Source organism: Hoplias malabaricus, chromosome 1, assembly GCF_029633855.1.
Source record: "Hoplias malabaricus isolate fHopMal1 chromosome 1, fHopMal1.hap1, whole genome shotgun sequence".
Lineage (NCBI taxonomy): Eukaryota > Metazoa > Chordata > Actinopteri > Characiformes > Erythrinidae > Hoplias > Hoplias malabaricus.
In genome coordinates, this window is record NC_089800.1 from 47,407,423 (window position 1) to 47,432,410 (window position 24,988).

At 36.3% G+C, this 24,988-nt stretch overlaps 1 protein-coding gene across 5 annotated transcripts; it reads left to right on the plus strand.

The window, feature by feature from the left end:
- Window positions 1-418: 418 nt before the first annotated feature.
- eml2 (EMAP like 2) lies at window positions 419-24,094 on the plus strand. Of its 5 annotated transcripts, none has more exons than XM_066665049.1 (22): window positions 419-505; window positions 5,158-5,343; window positions 5,547-5,673; window positions 8,684-8,788; window positions 14,074-14,102; window positions 14,789-14,918; window positions 15,296-15,445; window positions 16,712-16,781; window positions 16,985-17,095; window positions 17,272-17,367; window positions 17,874-18,008; window positions 18,248-18,347; window positions 19,584-19,738; window positions 21,067-21,192; window positions 21,344-21,475; window positions 21,688-21,755; window positions 22,153-22,241; window positions 22,433-22,530; window positions 22,611-22,698; window positions 22,785-22,880; window positions 23,232-23,362; window positions 23,457-24,094. In XM_066665049.1, exons 2-22 carry the CDS (start codon window positions 5,184-5,186, stop codon window positions 23,580-23,582), a joined length of 2,322 nt encoding a protein of 773 aa, XP_066521146.1. In that variant the 5' UTR covers window positions 419-505; window positions 5,158-5,183; the 3' UTR covers window positions 23,583-24,094. The 5 variants fall into 5 exon arrangements, with proteins under 5 accessions (XP_066521146.1, XP_066521137.1, XP_066521164.1 ...); XM_066665040.1 differs by having other exon boundaries at window positions 462-640; XM_066665067.1 differs by lacking the exons at window positions 419-505; window positions 5,158-5,343; window positions 5,547-5,673; window positions 8,684-8,788 and adding exons at window positions 9,844-10,406; window positions 13,844-13,886.
- Window positions 24,095-24,988: the final 894 nt, after the last annotated feature.

Here is a 24,988-nt window from a genome sequence, read left to right on the forward strand (position 1 = left end):
CTTGGCCCCTAGTTACAGTGAAAGGTACTCTTAATGATTCTGTCTCTATTTATTAATATTTTCATGTGTGGGCTTCATTTAATGGAGAGATGTACTTGGTAGGACTGTATAAATGACACATAAACTTTGATGGGATTTGATTTAAAGCAGGGTTCCTCAGTTTAATTCCAAACTTCTCTTAATTTCTGCTGAATACACCCCTGGAGACCTAATGGAAGCAGAGACAAAAAATGTGTAAGGTCTAACTAGGTCTAAAGGAGATTCATGAGGAAGTCTGGTGATTTTCAGCTACAGAACCCTAAAATCTACCGAAGTACAAGTTGTACGATTTGAGTCGGTTCCCATAGTTGACTTACTTGAATCGACTCACAGACTCGACTTGACAGTGAACCACACATCACTAGTTGCCTTGGCAACGGCGAGCAGGTAGCAGGCAGCGAAGGTGTCGAAGCTTCTTCTCACCCTCCTCTTCAGATGTTTTGGAAAGTGACAGACTGTTTGTGAGGTAGGGACTGGGTCGACATTTTGTCGATTTGTTTTTTTTATTTTGTTAAGAAGGAAAAAAAGGTGATGTCTGAAAGAATAGCGTCGTGTGGCAACCTGTGCGATACGAGCTCTCTCCTCCTCCGCTATTACAACGGTAAGTCTTTGCAGTGTCTTTGTAAAGCAGTGAATAAGCGTTGCGTGCTAAGTGTACTGTCTAATAGTACATCTAAGAATAATGTTTATAAAGTTTAGCATAATACGGAATGAGGACACAATCTTGAATGAACCAGAGACTGAGTCTGACTTCGCATTTTCCGTTTAACCCTGCGTGCGCCTACACGAGAGAGGTTAACTGGACTGCCGTTTAAGGTGGAACGAACAGTTCCAATAGGCAGCCACCTTCAGCTTTGGTCATTTATTGGTTGTAACCCTGAGTAAAATGAAGCACTGTCATATGCAAACACGAATGTTGTTCATAGCTAAATGTGCCTACATTTGTTTAAATGACGTGAATATATTTGCATATGTCAGAAGTAATTGGAAACAACCCACGAAACACATTTCCATATTGTCGAACTGTGTATTTGTTCCTTTTGTAGCCTGCTACAAAATAAAGCTTTTATTTACTGTTCCAGCTAAATTACTGGAAGTAAGTCTGTGTTACATGTCTGGGTAAAACTGTCCGTGTGGGATATAATGGTGATATAAATGTTGATTTCGCTTACAGTGTGTTTGTGTTTGTGTATATATATATATATATATATATATATAGTAGACCTGAGAACTGTTGCTTCCCTCTGATATAGTGCTGGTCTGTGCTAAACATTTTGTTCTTTGTAAAATCCTGATTGGTCAAGGCATGTTTGGTACTTGAAATTTGATTCTTTATTGTGCAGTGAAGTCATAAGGCTAATATAATAGAAGCATGCAGAAATTATAAGATATCTAGCTGTTTATTCTAGCAACATTAAACTACCTGCTACACTGAAGCATAATTTAGACACCAGACGTATTGTGGCCAAACGACAAATGTGCCAAGAGGGACATTTGGAGTGGGATTAAAACTGCAGGTTTTTTGTCATTGAACCATTTCTTTAAAGGGCCTGTATGCATTTTTCTTTTTGAGATAATCTAATGTCTGTACTAAAAACAGACATAATTGATCTATTGATGACCATTTTCCAATCTTTCTTTGTCCCTTAGAATTGAATGTGCAGGGACATACTGCTCTATAAGACATTACAACAGCAAAAACCTCTAAACAGGCTCATTGCTGCAGTGTTTCTATATATCTTTTGAATGAAGTGGGCAGAAAATGGTATATTTAAAAAATATACTGCTTTTTTTTCCGATTATAAGTAAGAACAATAAGGTGGTAATCAACTCCATGTAGTTCTGTATGTCCATTCACAGGATAAAGAAACTTTAGTTTGAACAATTGTGAGTTTTTACAGGAATACAAAAAGAGCTGAAATCAAATAACAACAGGTTGGAACTGATCATTATGGAAAAAAAAAACACTATAATTTAGTAATATTGTTACAAGTTTCAAAATTAGTATGCCTTGAATAATAATAGCAAGCAATAAAAAGTTTGATGTGTTGTGACCTGTATTATTTTATCTAAAAGGATATTGTGTTAGATAATGTGTATGAATAAACAAAACACTGTACTCTTGAGTGTAAAATTAAAGTTGTGATTATTGGGTTCATCAGTTTTCTTAAACAGAATGGCAGATATCAGCCTTGTAATAAACATTATCAAATGATATACTGTAAAGCTCTGACCTGGGTTTTTCATCACCAGACTTTGTTGCGTTTCTGTAGCAGAGACTGATTAAATGAGTAAGATGTCAGGAATGTAGAATTTAGCCCTGAAATATTTCAACTAGTAAAATGGCCTTTTAGATATATGAATTGTTTTAATTATTTGAATAGCATTTTAATTCAGCCTCTAGGTATATTTGTCCGTAGTTTGCTACGATTTTGCCACAACACAGAGGTAACATTATATGGGCAAATATGGCCATTGCTGGTTCACCTTATAAATAAATGACTTGGCAATGCTCTGTTACTGAACAGGCCTCTATTAGAGCCCTGGCTGTTCTTGCCAAATGAGTGTGCCAAACATCTTGGTGTCATTCTGGCCAAAAGTCTATCTCACTGTAATACTGGTTCATTTTAGTTCATTGATAGATGTGAAAATGCAGTAAATGCAAATATACTACAGATAGTAACTAACTGAAGATATCAGTTCAACTGTTTGAGGATTTTGAGCTGTGTCTCAGTACTGGGTCACGGTGACAGATGGTTTGGTTGAATGACAGATGGATGGTAGGATTAAACAGTATAAAATGAAACTGATGTGATACTAGCATTAACGTGGTGCTTTGCATCATTTATAGCTGTATTTGACTAGATTGTGTAAAATATACAAAAAAATACAGTGTAGTGTACTGTAAAATGAAATATTTGATGCAAAATGTTAATATTGTTAATATTTCAAAACATTTATATGTAATGTACTCATATCCTTCTATTCTGCCAGTACCAGTTTAGCTGCAACCATTCCCACTGAGGATGTAACTAAGTGTTTTGCACCTGCTTTTCTGAATAAGGCAAACCACAATGGTATCCAATCAGAGCGCATATATTAGTGCAGTTAACAGAGCAGTTCATTTCATTCTGTGGGAAGTAGGAAAACAGACAACTAAAAATTATACTGTTTTTGATATACAAATCCACATAAATACAATATGATAATGCCCCATGTATGTGTTTGTCCATTAAAGGCTTCAGTGTTTAGGTTGTTAAACCATTCAGTAAAGAGTGATACAGAATGCTACAGTGCAGCTTGCTTGATTTATTACGTGTTTTCTGAGGAGCATTGAAACACTCAGTGGCTTTTTCTGAGGCCCTACTGTTGTACACTACTGGTGCAATTTGTTTGTTGCAGTTGTAAACTTGTCTAATATCCTCAGAAAAAAAATATGATACTTATACTGCATCAAGAAAGATTTTTTTTTGAAGAGAAATAAAATCGACAGAACTAATATGAGCTTATTAAAGGTTGGTTGCCACTGTGATGTATAGATGTGAGCTGCTGATCAGTGCACTTCCTGGTAGTGCCTGGTCACTGCATCAGGCAGGTTTGGATCCCAGCCAAGTTTCTCCTCCTCAGCCAGTGGCGGTTATTATAGCGCTGCAGCATAGCAGACAGCTGCAAAGAGCAGCGTCCTGTTACACATTGCTCTCCCTTTTGAGGACGGCTCAGTCAAGCTGAAGGGGGAGGGGAGAGGGTGGAAGAGGCAGGAGTGGAGGGAGGTCCAGGGACAGATCAAGAATCAACCAGTCAGAAAGCAAAAGGAGAGAGGGAGAAGCTGCTGTTAAGCACCCCCACCAAGCCTCCAGGGAAGAAGCTGTAGTGGAGTAGAGCCCACCAGCTGTCCCACTGACTGACTGACAGACTGAAATGGCAGGTAGGAGGAGAAAGACAAGCGAAATGGAGTTGCCTCTCAATGAATATTTCAGCAAGCTCCTTTTTCTGCTAGCGTCCAGTTTCCTACTTAACCTATTTGATCATCCCGCATCACCATTTCCTCTCCACTGACCCACCCCACCCTGCCTCTCTCCTTTCTCACCTTTTACCCCATCTTCCACTTATGTTCTCTCAGTTGCCATGCTTGCTACCTGCTGAAGCTGTTGTACAGCTGGGATCCTCATGTGTTAGCAGGTGCAAACAATAAAGAGTCGTGTATTAGATATACAAAGTTAGCTTGCAGCTCAGTGCATTGCCCTTGGCTGTGAATTGTAAACATGTCAGTACCGTGTCTTTGGTGCCAAAAGTATTTGTAGTAGTTGTTTTGTTTTGTTTTGTTTTACCATATTTGATACATTTCCTCAAAAATGTTTTTCTTAATGTATCAGAGAAGTGCGTAATTGTTTATCTGAAAAGGAACTGTGATTCATTTATTTATTTGATTGTTTGGACCAGAACCAGCCTCTTGTTGTGTTGGATGAATCAGCATTGCTGTTGTGTCTGACTCACTAGTTGTGAACTAGTATTGACTTGTTCATTAGAGGTCCAATAAAGTGAACAACATTATTATAAGCAACATTTGGCTTATGCTAGTATTAGTGACAGCTACAGATTTATGTATGCAAAAAAAAGAAAAATTACTAAAATATTTCAGTTTATTTTACTCATTCAGTTGCAATTTAAAGTGTTTTTCAATCCAATGCTATAAAAAACAAGGAAACTAAATAAAAGGTAATCAAAAAGTATAGTTTCTTTTTAAAAATGTGCCACAAATGCAATGAGAAAAACTTTCAAAATTGTTTAAACTTTACAGTAATTAATTTAAAAGCAAATTTCCAGAAAAAAGCAAGGAAAATAATAAAAACAACATCAGTAAAAGTGGTGAAAAATGTATTTTTATTTATTGATAGTGTGTTAAGTCTGTAGTGCTTAACAGGAAATCACCATGTTGCAAATGGATTTCTGCCTCATATGTATGCATTTAATCTCCAAATAATCTCCACAGATGTGTACACATGACCATATCTGACCTAGATTGCAACAGTTTAGACAGATTTTCTCTCTCTCTCTCTCTCTCTCTCTCTCTCTCTCTCTCTCTCGCTCTCTCTCTCTCTCTCTCTCTCTCTCTCTCAGATGATAACCTGTCTGCAGGCAGTGGGATGGAGATGGACGACCGCTTGTCGCACCTGGAGCAGAGGGTCCAGCTGCAGGAGGATGAGATACAGCTGTTGAAGGCAGCTCTGGCAGATGCATTGCGCAGACTGGGCTGTTGTGAAGAGCTCACACAGACCCACAACAAAAAGGGTGGACCCACCAAAGGTTAATGTCTAAATCTAAACACCTGTATTAAATCCGACATGTAACAACAGCTAGTTAAGCAGCTGTCAGTATGTTTTTCCTGGCCATGTTCAAGGGCTGCATTTATGAACCGGGTATCTCAAACTACTCTATGCAAAACTGAAAAAGCTGAAGTACTTGGTTCATTTGCTTATCTTAACTGAGTTTCCTTGTTCCTCTTCCAGTTCGTCAGATTCTGCAAGCTCTTCCTTCCAAACCTTTAACCAATGGCTATGTCCAGCAGAAAAGGTTGGGGGGGTACCCATCCTCACCCTCCTCTCCTAAAAAGGAGACAGTTATGTCCATGAAGAGGTAACGGTTTTGTTCAGTAGTCCAAGAGAAAAAAAACGTAATTCCACAACTGAATTCCAAAATCTGTAAAATAGTGCATTCTGCATCACATATGATGCATACTGAATTTTTTGGGGGGGGGCTTATTTTTATGTATGCATTCATTTGCAAAGTACACCCTTGTTGAAATTTTATGATTTGTGAACATTTGTCCACTAGAGAAAACACACCATTGCATTTAATTTAAAGTTACTGTTTATTTGCTAAATTCAATATATATTATCAATATATATCAGTATATATATTTTATTTAATTTTTTGAACATGCTCAACAGAAAATAAATAGAAATTGTGCTCATACAAAATAGGTCATATATAGGACATATTTGATCTACTAAAATTCATGTAAACGTATTTTCATTTAATAAATGTAATTTTAACCAAAGGCGTTCAAACCAAAACACCTGTAAAGTAAGAGTGTAGTCAGTTTATATTTTTCATCAATAGCTTTTAAAAAGATTATAATTTAAAATAATATATTTTTATAAATTAAAAAAAATACGAATATAATTTTTATTATAATTATTATTATAATAATTATTATAATTTTTATTTGTAGTAATTTTAACATTATTAATAATACTTTTTGGCGGTGGTGTTTGCAGTGTTTTTGTGTTGCCGTAAGGTGGCAGAACTGAGTAATAATAGCTGTGAATCTGCTGAGAAGCTGCTGGACCTGCTGGAGCTGTGGTTTGCTATTCAAATAAAAGCAATCACCAGTGTCTTCCTTTCAGTCAACAGAATAGAAAAACATTCCTACTTCTGATTATTTACAAACTAAAAAGATGTTTTCATTTCTTATTCATTTCATTTCTTAATTGGGATTAACGATATATCCCAGGAAGGAGTGACATAAGACAGCATTAGCAAGTAGCAAGAATAATAGCATATAAATCATTTTGCTTAAATAAGTGGTTAAGATGTAAACAAAGGATTTCAGCTTGATTTGTTGTGAAATGCTCTAAGTGACATAAGTATTTGAATCTGAATATTTTTTACCTCTGTTACAGCACTGTTTTTTTCAGTCAGAGGTTACAGAAATGTAAGTCTTTCTATATCAGTTACTGGTTTCCAGCAAAACTCTGTTCCTTTATTAGATATATACCACTTCTAGTTAATAAAATATAAAGGTATATGTATTTAGTAACATTAAAAACAGGACAGTTCAAATATAATCAGTTCCTGTCATGATCAGACAATTTTCTTGTGATTTTTAAACTCAGTACAGTGCCTTTTTAAATACATGCTGAAGTTAGGGGAAAAGCTCTATTTAATTTGTCATAGTGATACAAAGGTATATAAAGGTTTATGTCCAGACTGTATGATCACGGAAAGCCTGTGTCTTTTCATAACAAACTATAAAACTGATGACTACACTGTACTGACGTGACATTCAGGCAACTCATTTACATGAGAAAACGTGTCTGATCATAACTTGAACTGACAAGATTGTATCTTAATGTTGATGTTTATGCCTAATTGCAAGCACCTTTTATATTTTATTAACCAGCAGTAATAAATACTTGATAAAGTAACAGGACATTTATGTAGAAATACTTATATTTCTGTATAAACATCTGATTTATAAAACAGTGCTGTATGTATTTTAAAATATTAAGCAAACCACTCATGCTCAATAATTTCTCAATAACTTATCTCAATAACTTTCATCACATTTCTGTATGCTCTTCCTTGAAAACACTGTAATATTGCATGCAGCCCGGCTGTACGCAATGGTGAATGGTTTGTAAGTTGTAGTTGCATACATAGCGTTCCCTGACCACTTGAACACTTGCTCCACTTTTAGGAAAGCCTTAGAGCTTAGGCCAGGACAGGTGTGACAGGTCTGTGATTGGCGGCTCTGAGAAGAGGGTGCTGTGATTGATTAATGCTGCATTCAATTACTTTATGGATTTACTTTACTATTCCTTAGAAGCTCGGATGGTTGACCTCTGGCCTCAGTTTGTATATTAGAGATCTGATTTTCGAGATCTGAATTTAAAAGGTTTTAGTTTCACTGCCTCAGAAGTTCTAAACATTCACTCATTGTCTGTAACCGCTTATCCAATTCAGGGTAGCGGTGGGTCCGGAGCCTACTCAGAATCACTGGGCGCAAGGCGGGAACACACCGTAGACGGGGTGCCAGTCCTTCACTGGGCGACACACACTCATTTATACCTACGGACACTTTTGTGTCGCCAGTCTACCTACCAACATGTGTTTTTGGACTGTGGGAGGAAACCGACACAGACACATGGAGAACACACCAAGCTCCTCAAAGACAGTCACACGGAGCGGGACTTGAACCCACAACCTCCAGGTCCCTGGAGCTGTGTGACTGTGACACCACCTGCTGCACCACCGTGACACCCAAGTTCTAAACAAAAAATACAAAGGATAGTGAAGAATAGTTAAGATTCAAATGAATAAATTACACCCTTGAATATTTCAAGTTTATCAAATGTGATATAAATATAATTCAAATATACAAAATTCAGATAGATACAATTTAAATATTAAAAACTCAGGTTCAAATACATATGTCAGTTATTTAGATTCCTACTTCAATAGTTAAGAAATAAGAAGCAGATATCTGAAAACTAATGTTTTTAAAGATACAGAAAACCTTTCCTTGTGATGTTAACAAATATGTCGCCTAATTTCTGGTGAGTAAGATTTTGGCCCAAAACAATATTGATTACAGAAATGTACATGACAATTTTGTAGACAATATAATTTTTTTTCCAGATATTCCACTGCTACATACAAAAACACAGACAAGTGTATGTTTACTAGTTATGGACAGGAGATAAAATGGTTTTATTTTTGTTGTGCACATTTTTACTCAGTTTCTCAGTATTTTCAGTTTTTCCTTCTGAATCTACTGCTTTTGTGAACTAATTCTGAATTATATATTTACTTTTTCTATGCTTTGCCCCCTTTCTCTTTGTTCTTCCTGCTCATCTGCCAGAAAAAGTATGTCCACAGAGCGTCTGTCCACAGTCAAAAAAGAACTGGCAGACTCGCGCAGCAGAACCACCTCAACCAGCAGTTCTACTTGTGGGAAAAGAGACAGGTGATCACCCACTGCCTATAATTTTAAAATGTTTCTTTTTTTTATTTGCAGATTTCTGTAAAGATGCTTTGTGACACCATTAAGCTGTAAAAAGTGATATTCTAATACATTTGACTTGACCTGGCTTGACAATTTTATCCGTTTATAAAAGACATAAAATCACAAAATTGAGCAAATAAAGTGTGGCTAAACCAACATTTCAATAACACCATTAAAAATAACATTTGTTAGTATTTTCTGATGGGATGAATTGGAAATATTCAGGTCGTACATGATTATGAGTGTTGTTTGAGAACGTCATCTCTCTGAAAGTTCTGCCCCCTCAGATGTGGCATAGTGTCTTGTTGGAAAGAGTGCGTGCTCAGTTTTTCTCTTTGCTGAACACCACTGCTGACTCAAACGCAATGCTGGTGCTTGTACAATCAAGTCAGATAAAAATATACCCTTCACCACCACTGTCTGTTTAGATGAACAACCCAGAGCTGACGTCTGACACAGCTGTCCAGCACATCATTAAACTTGCAGTATGTCTTTTTACTTATTCATTCAGAAAAATCTTTTTTTTCCAGGAATTTCTACTTTCTCCAGAAAAAAACATGTAGTTCATAATCAAACTACAATAGTAGTAGTGGCAATATAGCTTTATTGTGACATAAGTATATTTGAATCTGAATATATTATAGTAACTGTGAATAATGGCCTAAACATTAATAATTGTGTGCTTTATAAAAAAGCCTTTAAGATAGGGCTCCATTTTTTGTAGCTGTCTAGCAGCCCCATTGTCAGTAAATCACAAGATTTTTTTAATATTTTATTATGCAATTTGTGTATACAAGTCTGTGCTGGGGAGAGAAAAGTAATACAATGTCTAATTATCCTAATTATGAAAAGAAATTAGTTTTAGATTAGTACCTAAGGTTTGTTTACAATGAAAAGTAATAGGCTCCAGTATATACAGCCTTCCCTTCAAAAACTGGAAATGTGAAGTACTTTTAAATTACAGGTATTCAGGATTAACCTCCATTTACCTATGTAAAGGATACAGTTGTTTTTTTTTGTGTGTGTGTCTCCTGCATTTTCTCTGCTTGTATCATATTCACTTCAGGGTGGAGAATAAAAGTGGGAGTAGTTTGTTTCATGGGAACATAAAACCTTGCATGGTGATCAGATTTCACAAACCTGTTTCACCTCTGTGCTAGCTGGAAACATAAAGAGTTAACTACCACATCAAACAGATAATATTAGTGAGCACCTGCAGATTGTTTAAACAGGCAATGACCTCATAGTATAATTCAGGTTTATGATGCCCTCAGATAAAGCTTTGAATAAAATGGAAGCTCTGTGCATTTGCTGAGACAACACCCTGTCAAACTGTTTACTCCCACCACCAGCTCATCATGTTACTACACTGAAGTGTAGGTGGGTGTGTTCTCTAGAAAAGGGGCAGTCATGCAGAGTGAGGAAGTGTGTTACCATTGGTTGAATAGAGTCACACACATACAGGGCTTAAGTTCTCTTAAACAAGGAACTTCTCTGTTGCCTGTCGGTCTGTTTGCAAAGTACTGCTAGCGCTGTCCATTTTATAAAAGAAAAAAGACACCATGAAAAAGTCAAACAGGTAAAAAACTTTCTGTTCTGCTTTTAACTTTTGAAGTATATTGAGATTTTTGCTATCAAAAGAAAGCAATTAGGAAATAGGTTTTTGCTGTTTTTGGTGCTTCTTGTTAAAGTAGGTTAAGTCATTTGGAACACTGCTTCCTAAATGCATAAAAGTAACCATAGGGAATGTAAAGTAACTCTACAGCATGCTTTGAAAACCTGAAATCTTATATATATGATTTTATTTTATTTATTTATTTTTTAAACCCACAAATAGTGACATACATAAAGCTAGTAGATTAATCCAGGCTCAATCCATTCCTGTGCAATGAGAGTTAACGGTTTGCTGTATCATTCTATGTCTGATAGGTTAAATATGTGAACAAATTATTTGCATGTGTATTGTGTTAAAATAGTTAAGAATGAACAAAAACTAATTTCTGCTCGTTTCCGTGGTGAATCAATGGTAACGTGTTCCTACAAAATGTCTCAAGAGTTGGATCAGTAAAAAGCCTTATTAGAAATATTTTACATGCAAAAAGATTTACTGTTGATTTAAAAGAATAAGTGTGTGTGTGTGTGTGTGTGTGTGTGTGTGTGGTGACTTCTGCCAGCGGTATTTTAAAACAATCAGTTCTAAAACTTCCCGTCTGTAGTTCTAAAATCGTCTGGTTGATTACTTGCTTGTTTGCCTCAACTGTTTTTGTGAAGAGTCTTACATAATTACACATGAGTCACTGGGCAAATATGTTAGTGTTACCATCTGGTTTTGTTTTCTTGTGTATATATAATATGTTATACATTATAAAATCCTGTGTATATAAAGCTTTTTGTGTGCATTACTTGATGCAAAGCATTTGCCTCAATGGACTGCTGAAATGGCATTTTCTGCTGATTGACCATTGATTGCCCTCCACAGTTTAGCCACATGCATCAAGCATATTGACTTCCTACAACAGAACACACTCACTGACTACATATTAGATTTTCTGCAAGCTGTGGGAAGGAGTAACACTTGCATAAGGCTGAATTTAAGCTAGTTTGATTGCATTCATCCACTAAGACCATGTTCACTGGAGCAGGATGTTTGTGCTGCTAATGTTGACTTAAAAACCTACGCTCATCACAAGTCCCAGTTCCTCACTACCATAGTTGTTTTGTCATTGACTGAGCTTTAAAATGTATTTCACTGTATATTCACACTGTGCAGTAATGTATATCTTCATGCATGCTCCATGCTAAATGAGTGGTGGGAAAAATGCTTGCATCTTTGTGGCCTTAATTGATGGCTTTCTATGGTTTACATAATTCCAGGCCAACTGTCCTAATTTTGGAGACAGCTACAGTAACACCATTGTTTGACTGTTTCTGGGCGACTACCCAATGCTTTGCAACAGGCCATAACTCTCTGCTTTCTTAGTAAATTCATATACTTTTTTATTTATTTATAACCTACATTAGGTTTATTATGTAGATTTATAACCTACATAATAAACCTGACCTTTTTTGTAATGTACAATTATACAGAAGGTTTTATAATGTGCTCTCTCTTTAAGATCTTTTGCTGAGTGTGAAGAGAGCCATCTATTGCCATCTGTTTTGCTGTCTACTGTAATGGAGCAGCCTGTCTATCAAACTGACACTCAATACTTTGATTTTCTGTCAGTGAAGTCATCTCTTAAAACATGCATATTTAATTGCATTTCTCTGAATACTGGTACTACTCTTCTATTTCCATCTACACCTGTATTTAAACATGGCCTCCAGTGAAAACCAAGGTTTTATTTTACTCTGTTAGCAGGGTCATATGATATTTTTGTTATATGTTAGATGTTTCATGAGTGACATAATCAGTCAGTGCCATGGCCAATCAGTTCCAGATTCAAACCATATTTACAATCTCAGACTGCAGTTAAAGACCAATAACACAAAAACACAGATTCAGACAGCTGAGATTTTTTACATCATGGATTGAAGGAACCAGACCAGTCCATATGTGGGGTGGGGCTTTCCATAAAAGCTTGTTCTGCAGACCATTTTCAGAGGAGTGTGTAGAGATTGAGATGGGACTAACTGCATATTCAGATTTGTGGGCACTAAATGAAGGCCAAGGTGTAGAGTTACATCTGAGCTTCTTTTATGACATAAGGAGATATTGTCTTTTAAATAACTCAGAAATTATGTCATTTTGTTGAAAAAAATATTTAACTTTTTTATCAAGGATCAGAGAGGGACTTTAATATTGTACATTCTGTACCTGTCAATATGATTTTGCTATCATTGAGCATTCCTTGTTTTCAAAACCTTTTGTCCTGCCTTGGCACGTATTCAGCTATTCAGTACATTAGTGCTGTATGAATAGAGCTAGGCAGATTTAGCAATAAAGGATGAGCTTGCTAAATTATTAAATCCCAGCAAAAACACAACTGACAGGTTAAAGGTGGGCTAAGTGAACTTTGTATCTCTTTCCAAATGTTTTATGATAATAAAGCTGAAGTCAATTTGCTGTGTAGTTCAATACGAATATTCAGTATCAGCGCAATGTCAATATAATACTCCAGAAAACAAAAACTAATTAAATGTACTCTAGCAGCAACTTCTGAAATAATAAATCCACAAACTCCTTGAAATGTACATCTTCTGTCAGCATGGTAACTGATGTGTGTTAAAAGTTATTATTCATTCAGTTTTGGGATTCTTTTGGTCTAACATAAAATGCCAAATTGTAACACCAACAAATTTTATGTAGAGAACCATCCGAAAAGAATGAAATTAAACGCTAAAACAGAAAAGACACTCAATAAGAATGGATACTGAGTCAAAAGATGATTACTTTATGGAGAGGTTAGATTAAATATAAGCGCAGTCATAAAATTGTTCTTTAGACAGTGGCAAAGAACAATTACATTTGTTCTGTGAAGAACCTTTCATGGTATAGCACTGGAAAGTCTAGAACATTGTACATAAATCAAAGGTTCTTTACAATTTTAAAAGGTTTGTCACCTTCACAAGTCTCATTAAAAATGTTAATATGTAGTTATTTTTTGTTACTCTAAAATCTGTGTGGAAGAGTCTGAGATTTTCATCATTATGATATTGATTCATTTAATTTGAAAATACTCAGAAATGTCAGAAGTCAGAGACAGTAGCTTATCTGTTCCTAGTCCTTCATCAGTAGACACAGGACACTTTTTTAGCTGGATATTTTTGGTTGGTGGACTATTGAGTTCAGCAGTGATACTGAGGGCTTTAAAAACTCGAGCAGCCGTGCTGTGTCAGGCACAACATGCAATAACACACCACGACCACATCAGTGTCACTGCTGCACTGAGAATGATCCACCACCCAAATCACACCTGCCCTGTGGTGGTCATAATGTTATAGTACATCTGTGTAATTACTACCTTCTGATTATTATCCATCCATCCATTATCTGTAACCGCTTATCCAATTTAGGGTCGCGGGGGTCCAGAGCCTACCTGGAATCATCGGGCGCAAGGCAGGAATACACCCTGGAGGGGACGCCAGTCCTTCACAGGGCCACACAGACACACACACATTCACTCACACACTCACACCTACGGACACTTTCGAGTCCTGATTATTATTATTATTATTATTATTATTATTATTAATGACATCTTAAACATTCATCTAATTTTTTTTTCTTTTTTAATTTCTTTCAGTAAATCCAAAGAGTGTACCCTCAATGCTGGTAAGTCTGGGCACAGTATGTGCTCTGTTTGACCTTGAATCTGTACGCTAGTTCTTGTTAGACAAGTTCTAGCCTTTAGCTCTTTCATGTATTGAGACTACAGTGTTGACTCCATGCACAAATAACAACCAAACTCAGGAGTTAATAGTGCGTGATACCTTATCTTATTTATTTATTTATTGATTCGTTGTACTATTTGTTTATTCTTGTGATCTTTGTAAGAGGTTTCAGACAATGAATGAATGAATGTAATCTTTGTTGTGTGTGTTTTTTTTTTTTTTTTTTTTGTTTTTTGTAGTCATACACTGAAGACTTATCATTTGAAAGGAATGAATTTAGGATGTTCACTCAAGGAAAAATAAACAACTGCCCTTGTTTAGAAGCGTAATATGTTTTTATGTAGCCTGTTACAGAGCTACTCTCTTCTCAGAATGGCAATTATTTGATCATGGCAAATGATCCAATAGAATTTGAATAGTCCTATTGAAATGAGTAAGGCTTGATTAGCTTATTTGCAGAAAATGCATATGATAATCATTAGGGTTTGACATAAACCCCTGCATTTGAATAGCTTGTAGAATAATGGCCTGTTTCCCCTGCGAAGCATAGTTCTTTAGCTTTTATGTGAGGTGAGTAGTCTACACTTACTCACTAAAGCAGCTGATGTTGTGTCTTTTGTTAAACAGAGGATGGATATGTGAGAATGTTTCTGCGTGGCCGTCCGGTCACCATGCATATTCCTGACCAGCTGAGGGACAGCTACGGCCTTGACCAGAAGGTGGCACTGCCTGAGCGCAAGCTGAAACTTCAGTGGGTGTATCCTTGAAACAGGATGCTCTGTGATGCTCGTGATATGTTACCACATTTTTATCTTGTTTTGCAGGCACAGGGCCCATTTCTAAGACCCAATTTGCTGCATGGTTAACTTAATTTTTACCTTCCATTTTCTTTTTCCAAATTGTCAATACCAATGCTTTTATTGTATCCTCTTTAATAATGATTCTATTTATTTTTTTCAGAATATGTATGTATATATATATATATATATATATATATATATATATATATATATATATATATATATATATTTTTTTTTTTTTTTTTCAGAAGAGAATGTTCAGCATAATCATCAAGTAAAATTACATCAGTTGTATAATGTCTAAGGCCTTATTTACCTTAACATGTTCTTTCAGGTATGGCTACAGGGGCCGGGACTGCCGCTCTAACCTTTACCTGCTGCCCACAGGGGAGATTGTCTACTTTAATGCCTCTGTGGTGGTGCTCTATAATGTGGAGGAGCAGCAGCAAAGACACTACTTGGGTCACAATGATGATGTCAAATGGTAAACATCTACATGATGATGTGGGACAGGTTGTATTGGTTCCACAGTATACTTGGGATGCCCATAGTCTGTGTAATATTCAGGCTAGACTTTAATTGGCATAGTATATTTATTTTTATAGTTTTTTACAGAAGCACATAAGTTAATGTTACCGTCTTGTAATGGGCATTTATGGTGCACAAACTACATTTTTTCATAGATATGTTGTATAATATCAGCCTACAAACAACTCTATTCAAAATAGTAACATGGTTTCAGGCAAATTGCTGTTGAAGATGTAGATGGACATATAAAATTGCTATTTCCACATGATTGCTATGACTGTGTTTACCTCTATAATGTACTTTTGGCTTTTTTCATAAATATGATATATATCTCATGCAATTTTATGCAGTGACATTCATTGTCAGAAATGACATGTTAGTCTATCTGATGTTAATTAACAACTTACGGCTCGAGATGATTTAAGAATGAAGATTAGTGTCCATAACTTGTTGCTTATATAAGTGCACAGCTAATATAACAAGCCTCTGCCACATTTGAGTAGAGTGGAAATCAATTGAATTAGATTTTTAGATTTTTAACATTACCACAGATTATAGATTTGCTTCAATATGAACTCTCAATTATCAAGGATTGAAGGCATATAAGTGTTCCGCTTTTATCAAAGCTTTTGATAATCTATGCTTCCCATTTTTCCTTTGGTTCGGTTAGGCCGGCACACCAAAGGGAGGAAGTGAAGCTGGATTGTGACCTAATTTGCATTCACAAGAGCCAGTGCTACTTTTTCCTTAATGATCATAACATACAAAAGACTCCTATCTCTTAGATAAGCTATTTTAATAAAATATTCAAATAAGCCTGTACAGAAGCGTTCACTGTTGTGTATTAAATACATTGTCTTTTGTGTTTGTTCACCTTGATAGAATTATGTAATGCAAATCTTTTCTTATCTAACTAAAACATGATGCCCCTTATCTACTTTTGTCTTTGAAGTCTTTGTAGCAAGAAATGTGCTGTTCTTCCTTAGAAATGCCTGTTATAAACTTAGCTTATTTTAAAATGAAATTTGAGTATAAATCTTCCTGTGTTCTTGAACTGCCTATGACGTTTCTAAACATTTTATTTTTGTTTTTTGGTGGATTTATATAACATGTTGCGTAAATAAAACTAGTGTGAAAGCTTGTTAATATACGCCACCCAAAGACAGGAAAAATTATGTCTCTTGGAAAGGGAGCAGAAATCACTACATAGTTCTCTTTGTAGTTTGGCTGTGCATCCAGACATGGTCACCATAGCGACAGGACAAGTTGCTGGGACATCCAAAGATGGCAAGGTATAGCTTGTGTTTTATTCTGCTTTTGTGAAGTAGTCTTTATTTATTTATTTATTTTGTGAAATCAGAATTTATTTCTTAAAAGGCATTAAGTCAAAGGCATTATTCCATGAGAAGTATCTAAGACAGGTTTGAAATGGACATTTATTCAGCAAGGTAGATGTGTGCTCACTGGTTTATTCTTTCTCACAACCTTCCATAAGCTGTTGGCTCCACATGTTCGTGTCTGGGATTCGGTCAGCCTGAACACACTTCATGTGATTGGAACGGGTGTGTTTGACCGTGCTGTCACCTGTGTGGCCTTCTCCAAATCAGTAAGTTGTACATAAACTAGGTATCAATTACAGTTTGAGACCTTGTTTATAAATTGTATATACAGCATTGATTATAGGTGATCTTACATTTCAAAGAATGCATCAGCACCTCTAGAGCATAATTACGGTTGCATGAATTAATTAATAAATAGTTATCCATGTCTTCATTGTTTCAGAATGGTGGTGCTCATCTCTGTGCAGTTGATGATGCAAATGACCACATCCTGTCTGTTTGGGACTGGCAGAAAGAGAAGCAACTTGCTGATGTGAAGGTGAGGTCATTTGACTGACAGCTTTTGTGCAACAAATAGAGAGTAACAAAGTGCATGAATATAGTGGCTAATGATTAGTGCTGATGTGAAATAAAATGTGGAAAAACACATCAGCAATAAATTGACAGAAGTGGAAGGTAATGAATGCAGAGTGCCTGCTGCTTTTCTGCACTGAGTGCTGTGGTCTGTGGTGAGCATATCTTGACATGCCATTTTCCAGCATACAAAAGGATTGCTTAGCAAGAGTAGCCTTCCCTCTGTATTCATTAGAGCAGAGGAACCAGTGCATTTATGGTTTTTTGGTCCATTTAACTAGCCAAACAGAATTGGATTTTAGAGTAGTTTACTTAATGTGAGGCTACTATATTTATGAAAATAGAAGAGTGCTTCATTATGGAGTTTGTAATTAGAGACTTAATATTTGTTAAATGAAACGGGAAGGTGTTTTAAAGGCATCATCAAATTGAAAGTTCAGGAAATGTCATGTGGTGTTATTCATTGTGTAGTGTTCCAATGACTCTGTACTGGGAGCTGTCTTCCACCCCATGGATGCAAACTTGATTGTCACCTGTGGGAAGTCCCACCTCAATTTCTGGACTGTGGAGGGGAGCACTCTGACCAAGCGGCAGGGACTGTTTGAGGTTTGTAGCGTTTTTGGTCTCTAAAATGTTCTTCTGATAGAAATTCTGATAGATGTTCAGAATCAGAATATTTGTTTGCATGCATAGTGGTGGTTTTTAATTATTTTGTTATAGTATATTAACAATTTGATACATTGCATCTGTATTAATGCCTTTGTTTAATGTATTGTAGTTTTATTGCATTTATATTTCAATTGTTTTCTGTTATTCAAGCATTTCATTTGGTTGGTACTTTTTAGAAACACGAGAAACCCAAGTACGTACTCTGTGTTGCCTTTGCTGAAAATGGAGATGCCATAACTGGAGACTCCAGTGGAAACATCTACATCTGGGCTAAAGGTCAGGAATCAGTGTATCTCTGTATTGATGAGTTTTATTTATTTATTTATTTTATTTTATTTTATTTTATTCTGCATAATCTGAACATATGCATTTATGAACAGCAATATACCATTTAGAGTCCACATTGTTATCAAAACAATTGCACACAAACATGCATGAAGCCTTTCTGTATCACAGTGCTGCATGAGCCATGAAATGAATAATGAATGAACAAATGGAAACAATAGAGAAAATAGAGTGGCAGTGACAATGCTTATAATGTTGAAGATTAAGCAAGACTCTGAACAGTGAAAATATATACTAAATATTCTGTGGACTACCAAGGTTCATATAAGTGCAAAAAAGGTCAGTGTCTTTAAAGTTACAGCGAAGGAAGGATGCACAATTTATGGTGGGCGTAGACAGGTTGTGAAACCTGTGGGCTTGTGGGTGGAAAATAAATATATTTTAGGTGTTTTTTGCCAGATGGAAGCAGTACAAGAGGATACTGTAAACCTTCCTTTAGCAGCATTTCTCCATGCTGGAAATAAGTGGGAGCGGTGAGCCATTATGTGCTTGGCTGCTTTCACTACCCTCAGGAGGTTTTCACTGATACAGAGAGGTTGCCTTACCATGCCTTAAAGAAATAGTTTGGTGTTTATTTTTGCATGGGAGATGCAGGGCAAAGATGTAAGCAAAGCTTATGCTCAATTTATTAACAATGCTTGACCTACACACCTTAATAATCATACACATTTCTCAAACAGAACCAAGTTGTATTTTAAATAGTAATCTTATTTGGGTTCTGACACGGTGTAGCCTCATTTTATTTATACAAGGAAACAGTATGCGTCTTGGTTGATTAACTGTTTTTAAAGTACTGGAGCTGCACTGTAAGTTTGATAATTCAATAAAATATTATTTTAATGATATTTCTGCAGTAATTAAAGTAATGGGACTTTCTGCAGTAAAGTGTTTGGACAAACAGGTTCATCTGTTTCATTCTGTAGTATGTAGTCTTATTCCTGTGGCTGATCAGTTTACATAATTAGGAAAAGCCAGTTTCCCTTGCATGTATACAATTCCTTCCTGCATATTTCAAAAAGTGAACAGCCAAGCAGTTTTCAAATATTTACATTTTTATGAACGAAAACAGGACATTTGCAAAAGAAATCAGAATTTAGTAACAGCATTCATTGATGGAAAGCATCTATCCGCACGCTCTGTGATTTGACCGTGGTGTTTGATGGACAGGTGGTAACAAAATCAGCCAGGTGGTGGCAGGAGCCCATGAGGGTGGGATCTTCTCTGTGTGTGTGCTGAAGGACGGAAGGCTGGTGTCTGGAGGGGGTAAAGACCGCAAGGTGGTGCTATGGGACCATGAATACCACAAACAGAGTGAGATGGAGGTATGGGTGTAACACAACATTAACATGTGTATTTTCGTAAGGAAGCGCTTCCTTTAAAACCCACTGTCTGTTGTGGGTGATGCTGCCCATAGTCTTATTTAGTCACCAGTGTGTGTGTGTGTGTAGCCATGAGATTCATATGTCCAGTAGAGGCATTAGTCTTGTTTATGAATTTTCCTCATGTTACCAATCTTTGCATAATGTCAACTACTTTTTTAAAATTAGAGCTTGATGAATATGGCAGTTTTTTTAACCCTGTTCTTTAAATTTTGTTCTGTTAAAGCCTTGCCCTGTTTTGCAGCAACGTTATGGAATATAAACATTTATTCCCAAAGACAAAGGATTGGTAGATTCCTTAAGGGCTTTCTAGTCCCTTCATGAGCCAAAATAAAGATTTCCAGAGTCTAGAAACAATCCACGTGTAAACAATACCATTAGAGCCCTAAAACATGGTTCATCATTTTCTCTACTACTGGTTCTTGAATTTAGATTTTTGGCTATAAAGGCATTTTCCCCAAACCTTTTGCAGGAATCAGAATGTCAAGATTTATTTTTAATTGTTTTAAAACACACTTTTTTTTTTTTTTTTTTTTTTTTTTTTTATATAAAGTGTTCAGAAGCAAAAACAGACCAGATGTAAATGAGGCTGTGATTTTAAACCTAAACCTCCCTGTGTAATTAACCTTTGTTAATTATATCAGGGATCATTATTTACCGTATGTAAAGCTGGATAGTTACTGTAGTGTGACCATGTCGGTGCTTAAGGCAAGACTGAATATCTTTGTAGGGAAATGTAAACAATTGATCTGACTTTTATGTTTATTTTATACCCTTTTAAAGGCTTTTGTATGAATGTTATATAAAAATTGGAATCCTAGTACCCTAGTAAATGAGATTCAAATGAATGAAGTGTATAAGAAATACATTTTCTTTATTAATTAATTTTTTATAACTGTATTAAAACAATATCCCATTGCATTAGGCAAGTTGTACAAAATTTGGAAGCATTATATACTCCATATGTTTGCTTTCTTTCATCACTATGAACAAGATGCTTTAGATTTCTCTTGATGCATTGCACTTCAAACCTCTCTTAATGATTTTGTTTATATTGTATCAAGAAGGTAATGCAGAAAATTAGCAAAATCAATAGAATTCCTATTGATTATTGAGTGGGTTTTGAGCCCGTTACTGACTTAATTTAACTGTTGACTGGACAATCAATGCAGAGCTGAAGTACTTTATATTTAGATTTTACAAATTTGTATTAAAGTTTGAACTCTAAACAGACAGAAAAGTCAGACACAATTTTTCTTGCCATTCTCCAGGTTCCTGAGGCCTTTGGGCCTGTCCGCACTTTAGCTGAGGGTAAACAAGACGAATTGTTTGTTGGAACAACCAGAAATGCCATTCTGCAAGGCTCTTTCTCTGGTACTCTCGCAGCCATCGTTCAGGTACAGTGATGTGTAAATCATGTTTATTTAATATTTAATTCATTATATTATTAATAAATATATATATATATATATATATATATAATTTTATGTAGTTAATTTGTGTAAAATTTCACAGAATTAAATATTCTTAATGTGCTACATCTAACAGGGTCACACAGATGAGCTGTGGGGATTGGACGTGCATCCCAGCACTGAGCAATTTGTGACCTGTGGCCAAGACAAGCAGGTCCATCTGTGGGACACCACCTCTCACAAACCTCTTTGGAGCAAAAGCATTGAGGTTTGTGCCTACAGTTCAAATATAAAGAAATATATTACAGACGTACAACTAACGTTGAAAGAACTAGTGCAGCTTTTCTAGTACCTACAGATTTTGAAGAGATTTATTTGGTTACCTAATGCCATTAGATTGCCTTGTCATGCAAGTGCATTGTCTCTATAACTGTTGTTTGCTATATTTATCCCTTTTTGTTGATGTTCCCTTGCCTCCAGGACCCTGGACGTTCTGCTGGCTTCCACCCTAGCGGGACCGTGCTTGCTGTGGGCACCATGACTGGAAGGTATGACTGAACATGGGGGTTTCAACATGTGGTCAAAACAAGAAGTTAGGAGCATGAAGTTCTTTTATCGAAAAAGAACCCTTAAAATCCTGACCTACAAGAAATACAGCAGATATTGCCATTTTCAGCACTCACTGTAAACTATTTATTTATTTATTAATCTTTACATTTAGATAAAGAATCTATTTGTTTCTTATGCTTACTCACATGTTCATCTTATTAAACTATTTAGGTCTGAGTTTCCTAAAAATCATCTTGGCATAAAGATGATTCTTAAATGGTAGGACAGGCTTCACAGTGAACCGTCTTAGCTACCATTTAACCCATCATTATCGCAACGATGCTTTGGGGAAACCACCCAGAATGACATGATCTTTCATCTTTCACCATTCTGTAGGTGGTTGGTTCTGGACACTGACACCAGGGACCTTATATCTATGCATACAGACGGCAATGAAATCATCTCTGTCATCAAGTACTCTCCAGGTCAGAAGATTTGTATGGATGTTATTAGGTTATTCAACAAGAAGAGCTTCTTGCACACTGACATCCTCGTTCATACAAGTACACTAATATAGCATATAAACAAACAAATTTAGAGACACAAAGCTAACATTCTTGCATTCAAGGATCGAGATATGCTTTGTAATATTAAACACCATTACTTTTTCTCGTAGATGGAGCATATCTAGCTGTGGGTTCCCATGACAATTTTGTTTACATCTATGCTGTAACTGAGAATGGAAGAAAGTATAGCCGTGTCGGCAAATGCACTGTGAGTCATTTTTCTACTGAATATTATATGGCATCTTTCCCACTTGTTGTGCACTCACTGCTGTGTATCTCTCCATCTAGGGACATTCCAGTTTTGTCACTCATCTAGACTGGTCCACAAACAGCCAGTATATTGTCACCAACTCAGGGGACTATGAAATCTTGTACTGTGAGTTGCTTTGCCATTTCGCTTAGTCTTCAGAAAAGGTAGAGGCTATATTTAATTTTCTAAACTGTATTGTCTCTGTTCAAAAGGGGAGGCTTCCACTGGGAAACACATTACAAGCGCAGATGTGGTGCGCAACCTGGAGTGGGCCACTTCCACATGTGTGCTGAGCTTCAGTGTCTTTGGTGAGTCTTTGGTACTGAATTCAACACCTTGTCACTCTCCAATTGTAGCTTTAATCTAAAGGTGTTAAATGAATATGGCATGAGTCTGATTATGAAGGTGACAGTATGGTTTTTGTGCTTATGTGATGTATGTTAATTCATGACTTTCCATATAAAACAAGGAAATTAGATGTTTTTCAGGTTAGTTTTTATATATGGACTAGAAGGTGGTTGATACGTTTTACATTTTACATTAGCATAATTATTATTATACATGGTATTTCCCATTTTCCATGATATGTTTGTTTAATGCTCTAAGCCTGCAGCAAAGACTATGTTGTGAAAATATTTTTCTTCAACTTATGTTGCTAGGCATCTGGCCAGACGGCGCTGATGGCACAGACATCAACGCTGTTTTCAGGTCAAATGACCATGGTGTGCTGGCCACAGGCGATGATTTCGGCAAAGTGCACTTGTTCTCTAACCCCTGTTCTCAGCCGAGGGTGAGTTTCCTGTACTTGTCTGTGCAAACACATTAAAACATGTTGTAGAAATTAAATTCAGTCTGTAAAATCTGCTATCTCCCTATGCTGCCAGGCTCCTAGTCATGTATATGGTGGACACAGCAGCCACGTAACCAACGTTGCCTTTCTGCATGACAATAGTCACCTTATCTCTACTGGAGGGAAGGACACCAGCATCCTTCAGTGGACACTTGCCTAGTCATGTCCAAGCAACCCTGCTGCTTACTTACTATAGCCTCCTGCCCATGAGAGGGCAGCACTGCTGTGCCTACCCTGCACCCATACTGTCCTGTCTGTCTGTAGTCTGTTGTACCACTGTATGTTATGTTATAATGTCGGTGACCTTAAGTGCTACTCTGGCACCAGTCTTTTTAAAAATAGACGAAAGTGGGGAGACTGATCCTAGGTCAATGCTTACTAGCATCCCTTTGCCTGAGATGAATTGTGCATCATGATAATGTACCACTGAAAGGAAGTGTGCTGAAAGAGAACTCATGTCCTAACCTATTTAAACCTATTTAAAAGAGATGTACCTGCTGTTTGTGTCGTGAAAGCCCATTAAGGAGATATGTATATCATGCAGTCACTGTGTGGACACCTAATTTCGAAAGTACATGGTGATGTTGTGGCACTTAGCTCTTCATAATTATTTAATAGTGAACTTTAAGCTGTGCTTTGCCTTCATTTTGTTAATAAAGTTTCTACTGTACTCACACTATTCTGCTGTCAATGGTACATTTCTACACTGACTCATGTTTAACAGCTTTGCATTGCTGTGTGAAGGGTTTAAACATTTTAAGATGATCTGGAAGTTTAGTGGGTAACCTATCACTTATGCCATGCCATAAAAAGGTATCAAAGAACACAAAAACCATAATCATTTCCAATGCTTTTTATGGTGCTGCACACATGATATGCTTGTAACGTCCATAAACTAAAAACACCTACTATAATCCTTCTGTGCTATCTGTGTCACTTGGGCTTGGCCCACTTCTTAGTGAGCAACATCACCTGTATTTACAGCCAACACATAAAGGGAGCCGGAAAGGTCAGAAGGTGAGTCTGAACAACAAATATCCACCCTTAGTTTTCCACGCAAAATTCCTTCCTGCTGTTTTCAAAACGGTGTCCAAAATATTGTCCAAATATTGTGCATGTATATATATATAAGGGTTTACAGAATCACACCTTTTTATATTTACCCTTTTTTGCATTTACTACATCCATTGTCAATGTTTATTTCTGCAGGCCAGAGCCATAACTAGTTCCGGTAAAGTTCTCAGTGTTTTGTGAGTACTGAAAAAATCCTACTTAAAAATGTGGAAAGTTATAAACCATAAGAATCTTCTTTTCTCTGTTTCCTTTCCATTAACTTGATATTACATGGATCTGGCACAGAATCAAGCAATTCCATTCAGTCAGGTGTCAAATACTTTTTTTTTTTTTTTCCTTTTTCTTTTTTTTTTTCCCCTCCCATCAGTGTCAGCAGCAGTTATGTGGACAAGTTAAAGAAGAGGAATTATTGGTGTCACTTTATACAAAATGAATCCAGAGACTTTTTAAAATTATGGTTAAATAAATTTATTCCTGGCTTTAACTGGGAAA

Coding starts and splice junctions, on each gene's coding strand:
- eml2 (XM_066665040.1), top strand. CDS start 571: ATGTCTGAAAGAATAGCGTCGTGTGGCAACCTGTGCGATACGAGCTCT. Junction 17,096..17,271: donor GTGTGGCCTTCTCCAAATCA/GTAAGTTGTACA, acceptor TCATTGTTTCAG/AATGGTGGTGCTCATCTCTG. Junction 22,699..22,784: donor GGACTATGAAATCTTGTACT/GTGAGTTGCTTT, acceptor TCTGTTCAAAAG/GGGAGGCTTCCACTGGGAAA.